The 14,389-nt window shown below is 45.9% G+C and overlaps 1 protein-coding gene across 1 annotated transcript; it reads right to left on the reverse strand.

Annotated features, from left to right (window-relative positions):
* Nucleotides 1–407: 407 nt before the first annotated feature.
* On the reverse strand, nucleotides 408–13,585 carry IL20RB (interleukin 20 receptor subunit beta). Its single transcript, XM_088064342.1, has 7 exons — nucleotides 13,525–13,585; nucleotides 8,647–8,782; nucleotides 7,769–7,959; nucleotides 4,872–4,996; nucleotides 2,003–2,153; nucleotides 1,057–1,202; nucleotides 408–533 (listed from the first exon to the last, which is right to left on the reverse strand). The coding sequence occupies exons 1-7, from the start codon at nucleotides 13,583–13,585 to the stop codon at nucleotides 408–410; spliced, it is 936 nt and encodes a 311-aa protein (XP_087920468.1).
* Nucleotides 13,586–14,389: the final 804 nt, after the last annotated feature.

Raw genomic sequence — 14,389 nt, forward strand, 5'->3', positions numbered from 1 at the left:
GCATCTTTCCCCCTGCTCATTCCAGCTGGCTTAGCCACATAAGCAACCCTTACTGAGGTAAAAACACCGAGGCTGAAATGATTTGGGACTAGGGGACTGCTCTCCATGCACTGCTCTGGTGAGCTCTGCTGTGGACCTGATTTTCCGAGTCTGAGAGAGTTTTTCAGCCTGTCAGTGTCTGATCTGAAGAGGGAAAGTCTCTTGGGAAGACATCAGACACTGATAGGGTGAAAAACTCTCTCAGACTCAGAAAATCAGGTCCACACTCTGCCTTGGGAGCACCAATGTGGCTGAAAAAGGGAGCTTGGGTCACCCTGTGCCCACTCCTGGGCAAGGACAGGAACTGGCAGCTGTCACCTTTACTTGCTTCTGGTGCTACAAAGAGGCTGTTTGTGTTCTGGGGTGCTCTAAAGTGCTTTTTGAATACACAGCTGGAGAACTTCTTCTGAGGGCATCACAACCACCATCAGGTCACATTGCTCAGCCTCTTCACTGCCCTGCAGGATCAGATGGGTAGGGGGTTCGGATTCTTTCTGAAAAACAAATCAAACACCCTCAGGCTGCTGAGTTAGTCTGCTTGTCCTCTTCCCCACAAAGTGTTCCTCCTTCCTGCTACAGCTGCCCATATACCCACAGCCACAGAAGCTGCTAACCTGCATTCTCACTTGAACTGGACATTGAAACATATTCCTGGGGAGCTTTTGATTGATTTCTCCTTAGCAAGTTGCTGAGAAGCTCAGAGAGGGTAGCAGGGGACACGGAGCAGTGCTGACAGGGGCACAGCTGTTTGGTTCAGGGAGCAGCTGCTTGGGCAGGGTCAGGCCCTGCCTCCCAAACCATTTCCCCAGAAGCACCAGGAGCATCTTCCCTGTCCAGGGCTCAGGGCCAAAGGCAGTGACAGCTGTGCAGCCAGTTCAGGGCTGCTGGTCCCTGTAGATCAGCTCCTCACACCGGAATGGGCAAGGCTTCCTGGGAATCTGCTTCTTCTGCCTGCCCATGCTCCTGTGAGTTCCCAGCACGCTAAAAAACCAATAAAGCACAGTAAAAAAAAGTTACCAGTGTGTCTGGCAGGACAGCAGCTGGGCAGCAGGCATATTGGAAGACTTTACTTATTTTCCAGGTAAGGAGAGGCAGGGTTAAAGCTGCCACAGCAAAGCCAGCAGAGGAGATGAGGGCAGTAACCAGCCACACAGATGTGTCACCTGGAAATGACAGAAACAGCAAAACTTCTCAGAGACACTGCAGGGACCGAGTGTTAGCATTCAGGAGCACACATAATCACGGGATGATAATATGAAGGTGCTTTATTGAAGAGCTCTGGGTGTCAGGGGTACACATACCCAAATCTGACCCGATTTGGTTTTGAGTTGAACATGTTTTATACTCTATTGTTATGCAACTTACATATTAATTATTAAACTTACATTGTTCTATTGTATGCATTGTTTTTACCCAAGCATGGATTTCTCGTGATCCCCCCTAGCCCCCTAACATTGTTCCTCATGTTCTTTAAACAATAATTATATCTAATCACATCTAACAATTGTATCATTTATCATATACTGATTACACAGGTGCAGTTTGACCTGGTCTTTAGCAAGCACAAGGCCTAACATTTCTCAGGGCCTACTTTTCCCAGGGCTTTCCAAACCTAACTTTCTTTCTAAATCCCCAAATTTTCTAAGATTTTAAGACCTTTTACTATCACAAGCACAAACTTCTCAGAGACACTGCAGGGACCAAGCACTCACTGCAGGGCCCAAGCACTCACTGCAGTCAGCCTGAACCCTGTGTGGCTGCTCTTCCACCCACCCTGAGGAGATCCCTCCCCAGCAAACTCCAGTGTGGGGGACTGCTCTCCTGACTCCTGTTTTACCTCTCCCAAACTCAGGAGGTTCAGGGTGGAAACAAGAGGAAGAGCTTTGGGTGGAGGAGGAGGAGGAGGAGGAGGAGGAGGAGGAGGAGGAGGAGGAGGAGGAGGAGGAGGAAGGCTGGCTCTTACCCTGTGCCCTCACACACTGTGTGGGGCTGAAGCTGCTGCTCCTGTTGATGGCCTTGACGTGTGTCTGAGCCTTCACACAGTACTCAGCTCCTGCCTCCATGGTGTCCAGGTGAACCACGGAGCTCACCACCTTCATCACCTTCTGCTGCACCTGCCACAGGCCCAGAGCAGAAAGCATCAGGGCCCAGGGCAAGGAGCTAACATCAAACAGCAGCTCTGCTACCGATGCCTTAAAGAATCTGGGAATGAAACCACACACACTGGAGATACCATCAGTACAGGAGGCAATATATGGAGGTTGGTCTTTATTGGAGGCCTCCAGGGGCAGATATGGAAGGTGTCCACACAAGCCCACCCCCACAGGCTGATTCACAAGTTTAGTAAACCAGCACAATTGACAAAAAGCACCAGTTAGGAGCACAAGTGGTGAGGCAACTCCCCCCCACCCAAGTTCAGGCCCTTCTAAATCCTCCCCCCTCAGTTGGAACTGAAGTTTGTTGGTGAAAATGTGTAAGAGCTGGATTTTGGCCTTGGTTCCCAGCCAAGGTAGGGTAGGGGCTTTGGAATATGTTTTGTCTTTCTGCCTATCAGGGCCGGGAAAAGGACTGGGAAAACTAGCTAGGAATGCAAAAATGGGCTACAGAGCTCCAAAAACGTGTGTAAAGAATACAGAGAGCATAGAAAAGAGAAAATGCAAAAAAATGATTTGGCATCACCATGATGCTTGTCCAGCGAGAAAAGGAGGGAGCAGCAGGGGATGTCTGAGGCCTGTGTGAGCAGAAGAAAAGAAGGATGAAAGCAGCAGAAAACAAGAAAGCACAGTGGAGTGCAGAATGAGCCCACACACTTCAGGAAGGGGATGGAAGGAGGAAGGTGTAAGCCAAAGAGTCTTGATGATTGTGCTGGGCCACAGCACTAGACCAGAACCTGCTGCCCTGCTAGGAGGGGGATGTCTGAGGTCTCATCTGAGGTTTTTCTTGGTGTGATGGATGCCAAAATCATCCCCATGCAGTGCTGGGGGTGAAAAAGCTGTGCCAGAGGGCTCAGAGAGGGGATGGACTGGGCTAGGGAGGGCTGAGTGAATTTGGTGTGTGTTTAACACGCTCCAGCAAAGCTTGAACAGCAGGTGAGCAGCAGGACAGGATTTTATTGCCAGAAAGAGGTCTGTATTCATGGCTAGCAAAATGAATTTGCTGTTTCCAGTGTCCCCAGCCATGAGAGGATGGGTAACATCTCCCCAGCTGCTCCTCCTCCTGTGCTGCAGATGCAAACCTGTTCTCACAGAGGGCCTGATCAGCCTCCAGCTCCACACACATATGGAAACCTCCAACAAGCCAGGAGGGCTCTCCTGGCAGGGCAAGTCCTTCCCACCATCAAAATAGCCTTCTCCACAGAAACCTGATATGGAGGGACATCCATTTGAAAAGATTTCAAGGACAAAATTAGGTCTATGACTGTCTGCTCTTGCAACAACATCAAATGAGACACGTCAAATGTAAAAATAGTCTTAAAAATAGTAAGAGTCCCAGCATAGAGCTTGTATTGACCAGCAAAACTAATGGTTGCAACAGTCCAATTGGTAGAAAGTATTCTGAAATTTGGGATTAATGTTGAGGTCATTAAGATCACATACTGAAGAAGATTTAATATTTTATTAATAAAACACAATCAGATACAGACCTATTGATTGTTTTTAAGGTGTCAGCCCATGGACAAAGCTGAGCTAATTTAGCTGGATTTTACAGTGGGCAGTCCTGCTACTGGTGGCTCCTTCTAAAGACTTTTGTATGAGTAAATTGCTAATTGAGAATGGCAGGAAGTCATGGTGGGGACTCACATATTAGCAGAGGTGATCAGGAATTGAAATGAAAACTGATACCTGCTAGTAGTACTAAAAACCCACTTCACAATAGTAAAGATGACAGACAACTGTGAAGAACAGCAGGAGGATCTGGGAATAAAGCAACAAGTGCAATTCAACACCGATAAATGTGGAATTGTGCCCATGAGATTTTTTCTCCTACACTTTCACAGCATCCTCCATCAGAAACAGGAACCTGGGGTTCAGGTTCCATGGGACTGTCAGCTCTGTGGCAGCCACATTAACAATTGCTGGAGAGACGAGGGAGTGGGAAGACTTGTTTTGTTTTACGGTGCTAACACAGAGTGTTCCTGCACCTTGGACTCTGCAGGTTTCTCCCTGCCCACCCTGGTAAGGACAACCCGAAGAACCCTGTGAGGGCTTCCACAGGGAGCAGCTAAGTAGCCTGGGAGTCCTTGGCCTGGAGAAGGATACAGAATATGAAACTAATAGAGTGGTAGGGAAAGTGAATGGGGAATAATTGTTCTCTCTCTCATCCCCAAACCAAGGCTGAGACTGCATAACAGTTAAGATGCAGAATTCCTCATTGCAGGAAGTTGTACAAACTAGAAGTTTACATAGATTGAATGCCAGAACAGATAAATCAATAGAATAAAAATCCATCAAGGACTACTAATGCTGGAATTTCTGACTCAGAAAACTGAGAAAAATTCATCAGTACCTCAGTGTGACACCTTAATCATGGTCTGAGTAGACCAGATGATGTTCAGGAGAAGTCAGCTTTAGCAAACACCTTTAGCTCCTGATTTCTGGTTCCTAGCTCTAGCTGAGGTATGTGAGGGGATTGCTTTTCCCAGAGATGGAAATGTGGAAAGAACAAACAAGCTTTTCCATGAGGTGAGGTGGCACAAACCCACTCCAGGCAGGTCCTTCAGCCCCACAGCAGGAGGCTGAAGGCACAGCCCCTGGCAGACAGGCTCTGGGCAATGTCTGTGTGCACCCCTCAGGGCACTCTGTTATTGCCTAACATCTGAGGGTAACACTCACCCTGCTCTCCTGGCCCTTCTTCCAGTAGAGCAGCCGGAACTGGAAGGAGGGTCCCATGTCTGCCAGCTCCACCAGTAAATGGTGCCCCTCCACCACGACCCTCAGCAGGGGTTGGGTCAGGGAAGCTGCCAACACAGAGAGCACCATTATCACCCAGAGACAGCCCTGAAATCCCCCCTTTTGCCCAGACAGGAGAAGAGAAGAGGCTGCCACCACCAGTGGAGTACCATTAATCTGCAAGAACAGCCGGCTGCTTCAGTGGGGCAGAAACCTCTCTGCTCTCCCTCCCTGTGAGTCCAAGAGCAGGAGCAGACTTCCAGCAGGAGAAGGACCATGACTGCTATTGCAAATGGGGATTTGGCAACAGCTGAGCTGCACAGAACTTGAAAGACTTTGAATTTTCTCCAGTGGAGGAGCTGCCTGGCCTGAGGGTACCATGAGAGCAGCTGCAGCAGAAGCAGCTGGGCCACAGAAGCTGGGACACCAGATCAGGTCAGCTCTTGTGCTCCGGGGCACGAGCTCAGCTCTGACACACAGAACAGGAGCTGAGAAACCACTGCTTTTCATGGGAATTTTGGCAGTTATTCAAACATGAAGGAAAAAACATTATGAGCCTCAGGGTAATTCACATGAATCCTGATTTCCTTTTAGTGTCTGCATGGTTTTAGACAGACTTGGGCTGATGATCTGCCGTGACTTCAGGTCTGGCAAATATATGCAAGTAAATCTTGAGGCGATTTGCTTCCTGCTTACTTTGATATTCAAAGCTTGGTTTTGTCTGGGATTCTGCTGAGAAGAATATTAGTGAAAAAATGAGAATCAATCGAGCATAGATGAAACTGCACTGTACATTTATGAACTGGGAAGTTCAAGGCAGTACAGAGATCATGTTTGCACTATTTATCTGTGCCATTATTCACACTTATCTATGCCATTTTTTACCACTCTGCTGCAGCTGAAACCCCCTTCAACTTCTTTGCTTTCAAGAAAGGGAGTGATGCATAGTGCCATATAGATGAGATGCTCTTAATAGAATTTGCTCTTACATCCAGTGAATTGCCACTAATACTGAGCAATATGAAAACATAAAATCCAACCATGTACATGATGAGTGTGCCACAAATGGGAGCCCTGGAAATCTACTTTGTACTTTTAAATGAAAAGCTGAAAAAAAAAAGGTAAAAATCTCAGCACCACGTCTCAAAATTGAAAAGAAACTGTTATCTGTTATAGCTGTTATAACTGTTATCATCTGGAGCATTAAAAGCAAATATTGTGCTAATGGATTAAGAAAAGGACATTTCAAGATGCAGCTTCTAAACAAACAGGAGCATTTCTATTTAGCTCTGTGCTGGCACACTGGATACCAACTAACTGAATGTTGAGAAGTGAAGAAGGAAGGCTGACTAAATGGTTTGCTTTAGGAAGATCTTTTCAAAGTGTTTCGCATGTGTTATCATACATAGAAATGTGTTTAATATGTGCTTCTACCCCTTTGGCTCTGTGCAGACTGGAGGAGCTGTGGGCTGTGCTGCTGTGAGCTCCTTACAGAACCCATGGGCTGTGTTTGGATCCCTTAGCTCCTCTCAGACTCACTGCCAGCCCTCCTCAGAGCTGTGACAGCAGAGCAGTAAAAATGCATAAGGACAAGGCCTTACAGTGACTTTTCTTTCTCTTTTAAACATCTGTCACATTCCCATTGAATCCCAAAGCAAGCTGTAGCCTCTGAACCATCACAGCCCAGCCAGAAGACTCTTTTGGGGTCCCTGAGACACAGGACTAGTTGTCAAATACTTCACTGAACCATGAGAAGCTGCTGCTTTTGTTCCTGCCAGTCTCAGGGATGTCCTTCCCCTGTCTCTGCCTGACAGTGCAGTCTGTGCCTCCACAGCTGCTGGAAAAGGGAAGGATTTTTTTACCTAAAGCATTCTCCAGACCATGTTCCCACACAAAGGGAGACATTCACCAACTTAGGTGTCACTTCTGATGGTGCTGCTTTGACCAAGACCTCCGTGTGGGTGAGGACTGCTCCCACATGAGGTAAAAAATAACTTCTAAAGTTGGATGAATTTTTACTATTGTGTCAGTTCTGGTGTAGACAATTTTTTCCCTGGCTAAAGCTGATGGGTGCTGCCCATCCCAGACTGAGAGCTGCAGTCTAACAGTGACCTCAGCAGAGCTTTCCCACCACAGTTTTTGTTACTGAAAGCAGTTGACTAAATGGCAGAGGAAATTATTCCAGAGAAATCCTGGAAGGAGTACACTCATTTTAGGCTGTAACATGATCCTTGGGTTGAGCTGGGCCTCAGGCTTTGCAGGACTTGGAAGGACATGGAGAAAACATCCTGCATTTCTAGGATGAAATGAATGCTGTGGGTTCCAGCTTTCTCTCCTCTTCTGAGGTTACTTCACAGATCTGACACCATGGGAAGAAGGAACCATGGACTGGGATTTTCAGGACAGTACAGGGCAGACAGAGCATGACAGGGCTGTTTTCTAGAGTAAAAGCTCCCTTAGGATCAGGTTCTGGACCTCTTAGAGGTGACTACAAGGCTTGAATTAAATGACAGCAAGCCTAGTTGGTCAGAAACCTCTAAATTTAGGGGTAAGAATGACCAGCCTGCAAAAGGAAATTCCTGCAGTCATCTTGCTTATCTTTGAAACCCTTGAAATTCAAGCCCAGATGAATTTGGCTCTGCTTTGGGATGGACTCATGTCCAAGAATATTATCTGAGAAGTGAAACCCCCCAACCCAGTGTGAGGGGAGCTGAGAAGCAGGGGGTGCTCGGTGTGGGCTCTGTGTGCCACGCAGTGGGCACAAACAAGCACCTCAGGGTACCTCAACACCCAGCTCTGGCATGTGAACACCAAAGATGTCATTTAGGGGCAGGACGCACTCGTGGCACGGTTGAAGAAGCCCTTCGTGGTGCCCCACTGGGACCTGGTGGCACCAAGATCTGCCCTGACACGCAGCTTGTAGGCCACGGTGGCTGAGATGTCCTCTGTGATGTTGCACACCGTGGCTGTGGTGAGGGAACACTCCGAGATGGGGATCCAGCTCCCGTTGGCGTATTCCCGCTCGTATTCCCTGCGGAGAAGAGGAAGCAGACAGGCAGCAGCCTGGCAGGAGCTCTGTCTGCCCAGCTAAGGCTGCTTGTGGCTTCTTTCCAGGTGAAACCTGGACTGGGATGCACTGGGGAGGGAACACCACAGGTGTTTGGAACCTGTGTGGGTGTGGTTTAGGTCTCAGCTGGAGAAAATCAGCCTGAGCTGAGTTTGTGAGCCAAATGCAGCACGAAACTGTGGGAGGTGGGGACAGCCAACGCTGGGTTGGTGCATCAAGCCCTGCCCATTCATCTGACTTGATCATCCCCAATTCCAAAGCTGTATTGGAATAAAAGTCAGAGCTCAAGATGTATCAGAAAACTCCTGTGGTGTGTGTCAAATGTTTGAAAGGTTTGCAAGAAATAAAGCTCAATGTTTTCTCCTTCCTCTTCTAAATAAAATGTTGTAAACCTTCTTAACTTTTGAATCCTTGGGTAGAGGCAGATTTCTTATATGGAATTGATGCACACTCAGGTTTCTATTAGCCTGCAAACTGTCCCAGAATTGGAACAAAAGGAATTTTCCCCCCACTTCTCATTAACAGTGCTAAAGTGTCAAACTTCTCTTAGGATCGTGAACTGAATGTGATCAAGACATCCAAAAATTTAGAACTTAAATTGAGATAAACAATGCTCAAAAAGCAAAAAGAATGAAAAAAACGAGTAGTTACCCCTGAAACTCAACTGAGTATCTCACAGTTGCTCCCTGGACGATCACAGGACTCCAAGTTAAGAAGTGTTTCATGTTGGTTGAAAGAATGGAGATATTCTGAGGTGCTGGCAACAAAGCATCTCCTCCTAAAATTCCTAGCAAAAGAAAGGAAAAAAAAAATTGTATTTACTGGAAAAAAAAAAGAAAAAGAAAAAGAAAAGCTTAGAACAGAGAAAACTGTTTTTCATCAGAAATACACATGCTTCATTTCAGTACAGTCATTTCAGTGTCTGAAGTATTTTACAGAGCAGAAGAAAGGACAGAGCAGCTCAGTTAAAGCATTCCTTTGCCTTATTTCAGAGTTTTTCATTGTATCACTAAACCAGCTTGACCAAGACCTCTGTGTGAGTGAGGACTGCTTCCTCATGAAGTATTGAATAACTTCCAAAGTTGGATGGATTTTTAATATTGGGTCAGTTCTGGTTTAGGACAGACACCTTCTTGCCTGGCTAAAGCTGACGGGTCTGACAGTGATCTCAGCAGAGCTTTCCCCACAGTTTTTGTGGTGGGAGGAAAAGGCCGAGCTCTCCAATTGGATTTAACAAAGCCAAGTAACAGACTTGGCTCTGTTGCACTCCACAAACTGCTCCAAGAAGGTTGTGGTTCCAAATGTGCTGCTCCTTTCCAGGCTGGATTCGCTGCTGTGGGAGATCCCAGCTCCTTCCACACTGCAGGGTTCTGACAGTGGAAGGGGCTGTTTGCTGTGATATAGAATAAACTGATTCCACGCTCTATAACCGGAATTATTTTCTCTGAGGTCTCCACAGCATGGCTTGGGGTGGTGGTTGATTTTACCCTGGGCTATCTCGATGTAAAATCCTTGGCAATGTTTGGAGCACAGGAGGCAGGATTCCCCACGGACACATCCAGCACTTCACTGTGGGAATTTATCAGACTTCTGCTTCTTTCCAGTCCCAGGAAAATCCCATTCTCTCTGCTCAGCAGGGAATGGCTCCCAAAGAGCCACCGGGAGGGGGGAATGGATGGGCTGGTTTCTATCAACCCACCTGTGAGCACTCTCCCCAAAACAAGGTAAATGTGCTATCACAATGTGCTACTTAAAGATTAACTTTTGATTAAATTTATTTCACTTAATCATGTTGGTCATCCAATAGTCTTTAACTGCCACTAAAAAGGGTGTTTTCTTCTGAGCCATTTTTACACAGTTAACCAGTAAATTGTCAGTTGTTCTACCCAGGATCAAAACCAGGCTGACAAGACCATGAGCAATGTTTTCTAAAGCATTGGAACAATATCTGTCTAATTTTCTGTATCATATCTTTATAAAATCACTAATGATGTGAGGAACTATTATGCCAGCTCTCTTATGATTCTTTGGCACAAATCATACAGGTCTGTTGACACAATGCTCAGCTGCTCTTTGAAATAAAATTCAGGTTTCTCTGGGATGAGAAATTTTCTTCCTTATCCTTTAGAAAACAGAAGGGTCACTCTCTGCCACAGCAGCAGTTCAGGTAGGCTGAGGGTCCATACACTCAGAGCACTGTAGTCAAGGCATTTTTAGTCTTTAAAAAATGAGAAAAAGCAAAGTTTTTAGTGACCTTCCCACTGCAGCAGAATCACAGAACGAACTAGGTTGGAAAAGAAAAGCATAACCACCCATTTGTCTCTTGTGCTCTCCACACTTCTCAGCCTTCAGATTTCTTGCTACTTTTCCTTGGGTGCCATGTTTTGTTTTGGAATTTTGCAGACCTGAGTGTGAATTCCACACTAGATTTCATTTCCATGAACAAGCACTGATTCTCTGCAGGGCTCACAGACACAACGAAGCTCCAGGTCTGAGCAGGGGTGAACTAGAACTGAAGGTTTTCCTGTTTTTTCAAGTCCTGACTTCAGGAAATTTTTGATATAAACTTTTTGGCATTGAATAGCACTAAATCCTATATTATTAAACTGTCTAGAAACCTATTTTAAAAGCAGAGAGTTCTGAATTGGGCTATCAGTCTTTTAATGGCCCGAGGGTTATTTCCCGTCTGGCGGGACCAATCTTCATTTCCTGGCTATGCTTGGCTTTGTGCACTCTTTTCTTGTCAAAACCAGAGAGTCTTCTACTGGCACAGTGACTGCCACCTCACTTCAGCTGAACCACGAAAGTTCATACAGAAATTAGGATTCTCTCCTGCTTTCAGTAGGAAAAAACTCTGTACCCAATGCTACATGCCTCTAGAAAAGCAGTTCACTGATTTTCTGTTTGGCATTTTATATGCTGAAAGTTGTAGTTTGGAGGAGAGGTTCATGCTTTTCCAGAGTACTTTTGATTTGATAATCCTGTGTCATAGCCAAGCAAATTATATTTGTGGTTTCTCCCACCCATCTGTTGCAGCAGCCCACAAAGCAATTGTAACAAATACAAGTTTAACAGTGGGAGGAAAGACAATTCTAGGTTATATAAACAGCACTGAGTACAAACAGTGAAGTGCTTTGTTTGAATGCTGAAATAATCCACCAGCTCTGCTTTGTTCATTTTGAAAGAAGAGGAAACAATAATCATCCAAAGTGCAGGAGACAACTGGACAGAGAGCACAGGCAGGACCCAGAGGGCTGAGAGCCCAGGGCTGCCACATTTCCATCTGGATTTGGATTCACCAGCAGCTTCACAGGAAAAGCCAAACTACACTCATTCAAGCCAGGGTAGTGACTCTCACCCTAATGTCTCCAGTCATGCCAAAGAGATGGCATTTTCTCTGTAAATAGTGTTTTTGTCTCCTACCCTATCAGCACTATATTCTATTTAATGAGTTACACAGAGAATACATTTCGATTTAGAATGGTGATGACCCTTTTAATTTAGTATTTTTATTCTCTTTGTGTTAGAGAATTACAATTAAGAAAAAACCATGGTCAAGTCTAGTACGTTTGTCTGTCTTACTTTTCAATTTAAAATACCTTATATAAACCTTGATAAAGTTCCATTCCTCTGGGATAGATTTTAATATCCTTGTTGCTCTGTGAATATAGAACAATATAATATTTCCCCATTTCTTGCTGTTACTTCATCACTACTATCGCCACTACTTACTGCTGAGTGTATGTGAACACTGTAAACATATTAATACAATTACCTTTTTATTCCTAATATTATCTCCTTTCAGGGATTCAACAGGCAGCAACTTCAGACTTGGTGCTGCACAATGTTCAGGAGTGCTTTATCTGGCATATCCCTTAAAATTTTATATATAAGGCTGAGAAATCCTTCCTGGTGTGGTAACAAGCATTGCCTTTTTGAGTTCCAGTCATGGTGTTGTTTAATCTTCTTTTGCTAATCTGGAGGGCAACAATGCTACCAGCTTTCTGTATCTTTCAGCATGGTCTGTATTCCATCTCATTTTATTTCCATTTGAGGAAATTTCAGTGGAGGGGAATCTGACAAGGGAATTCTGAATTCTAAACACTAGAACATCTATGTCTAGAACATCCTGAGAAGATAAAGGCATTTCTTTTTTAGCTAAATATTGAAAATGAAAGCCATACATCTCTAAGTCCTAAAAATAGCAATTTAAACAAAGATAATAAATTATGCTAAAATCTTTTTGTCTAGAACTCCAGCCTGCAGGCTCTGGGGACATCCCTCCCTCATCTGCTGATTACTCAAACTCACAGCAAAAGGCAAGACCCTGCTACATCCCCTTGGCTTTTCCTGTCCCCAGCACCCCAAATCAAACCCAGACTTCTGGGCTGGACAGGAACACGCTCTTCTGACCTGGTGTCTGCTCTGCACAGCCACAGGGGCAGCTGAGGGCAGAAACATTCAACCAAATAAATGTTCTCTGCTCAGAAAGAAGACTGGGACATGAATTTTTTGTATTTCAGGTCGAGGCCAAGAGAAAGGCAGTGTAAGTTATCCCACCTTCCCCTCCCACTCCCTGTCACAGTGTGAGAGGCTGGCAGTCACAGGCAGCAGGCTCCTGCCTGGAAACAGCACTCAGGTAGCCAGGCCTTCAGCAAAAACATAGCAAAAACAACCCCACATTTCTTTAAAGAATAGTTCCCCAGCTGTGTCATCTTTTAAAACACAATCACCATGATCTTCCCTATTGCACAGAGCAAACTTTCCACTTGATGCTGTCACTGGATTCTGTCTGAGCATCTAAGAACTATAAATAGCAAAGCAGCTGTAAAATTATTTTTTCTGAGGCAGAGGAAAAAAAATGGAGCACAAGACAACCAGAATGTTGTTGGCACAAGCTAAAATGGCACATTTGGGAAACCTGGACCAGGGAAAACCCAAGCACTCTGGCAAGCCATGTTTGCTTTGTAGAGGACTGCCACTGCAAACACTGGGATGCAGTCAGGAGATTTGAGACCAAGCTCCTCTGGATGGGTCTGGGGTGTAGCATTTGCTTGGAGAAGCAGATTGCCAGTTGCACAGCCTCCTTCCAGGATAAAGGAGACCCTGAGAGAAGTGATTTGAGCTATCAGTTAGCAGTTTATATCCTTCCTCTCTGACCCTGCATCCTCTCCAGAGGCAGAGCATCCCTGTGCTCAGTGATCAGCATTGGAAGAAGGGAGTTCAGCTTCTCACAGAACAGCAAAAGAGCAGAAACAAATACAACATCACTTCAATTCCTTCCAACTGAAACTTCCCTTTAGAGTTCAGAAATTACCTGCAGAACTGAATATACAGGTTGTCTTTTTCTGATATTTGCTTTTTCTGATACTCATTTTAGAAAAAGAATAAAAATTCAGGATCACCTGACCTTGTTCTCCTTTGGCTTCAGTGCTGCCGAGGCATACTGAACAAAAGGACAAAAGAATTTGTTACTCACAGCCTCTCTGTCTTCTGACTGGAGTCAGTGAAGCTCTTTCAGCCATTTACCTGAGAGATTTGGTGCACTCAGAGCACAGAGGAGGAGGAAGCAGGTGAGCTCTGGTGGCATTTTGCTCAGGTTTTCCCCACGTTCACACCCCTTTGCACATCCCAGCAGCTTCCCCTCCCAGCCAGGGAGCCTTTTCTGAGCCAGCCATGGTGGGCAGCCAGTGGAGACTCCAGAGCAGAGTGAAACTCCTCCTGCAAAGAGGCACAGATGTTTTTTGGGAGGGTGCAGCTGCAGGGAGTGCCCGGGTAATCGCTGCCAGCAGTTCTGTGCAGGTCTGTGCAGCTCTCTGCTGGATGGGGCAACCCTGCTCCACTCCCTGAGATTACACGGCTTAAACAGGCCTGGGAAGGAGGAAAAAGGATATGTTGGGTTTTTCCATACAGCTCTAAGTGCTCACTCCTCTGCTCAGCCCCAAACTAGATAAATCCTGATGCCTCCAAGCACCAGGAAGGTTTCCTCATATTCCCATGGCATGTCTTATGTCCTTGCACAAAGGGCTGGCACCTCTGGGCTGATGGAAGGGACCTGTGTCCTCCAATTGATCTCCAATGCCACTCTGGCTGTGTTGGCTGTGTGATGAGCAGGAAATTGTGTTTCCAGGTCTGATTTGGTGCAGGCACAGGTATCCCATGGTTTTTCCATCTTCCAGAGTCCACTGCTTTCCCCCTCACCTGGAGTGAAGGCAGGGTTTTCATCTGGATGACCTGAGAGCCCAAACCACACCAGGCTCCAGCAGCAGCAGCTCCCTTTGTGCTCCAGGCTGGGTCCTTCAGAGGCCAAGGGAAAGGCAAAGTTTAGGGGGAAGCTCCTCATGTTCTGCAAAAGGTCATTTAAATGAAATGCAAGCCTGTCTGTACAGATAAG

This window comes from Pseudopodoces humilis, chromosome 18 (assembly GCF_049639895.1).
Source record: "Pseudopodoces humilis isolate 2021_Gansu_Grassland_sample_001 chromosome 18, ASM4963989v1, whole genome shotgun sequence".
Classification (NCBI taxonomy): domain Eukaryota; kingdom Metazoa; phylum Chordata; class Aves; order Passeriformes; family Paridae; genus Pseudopodoces; species Pseudopodoces humilis.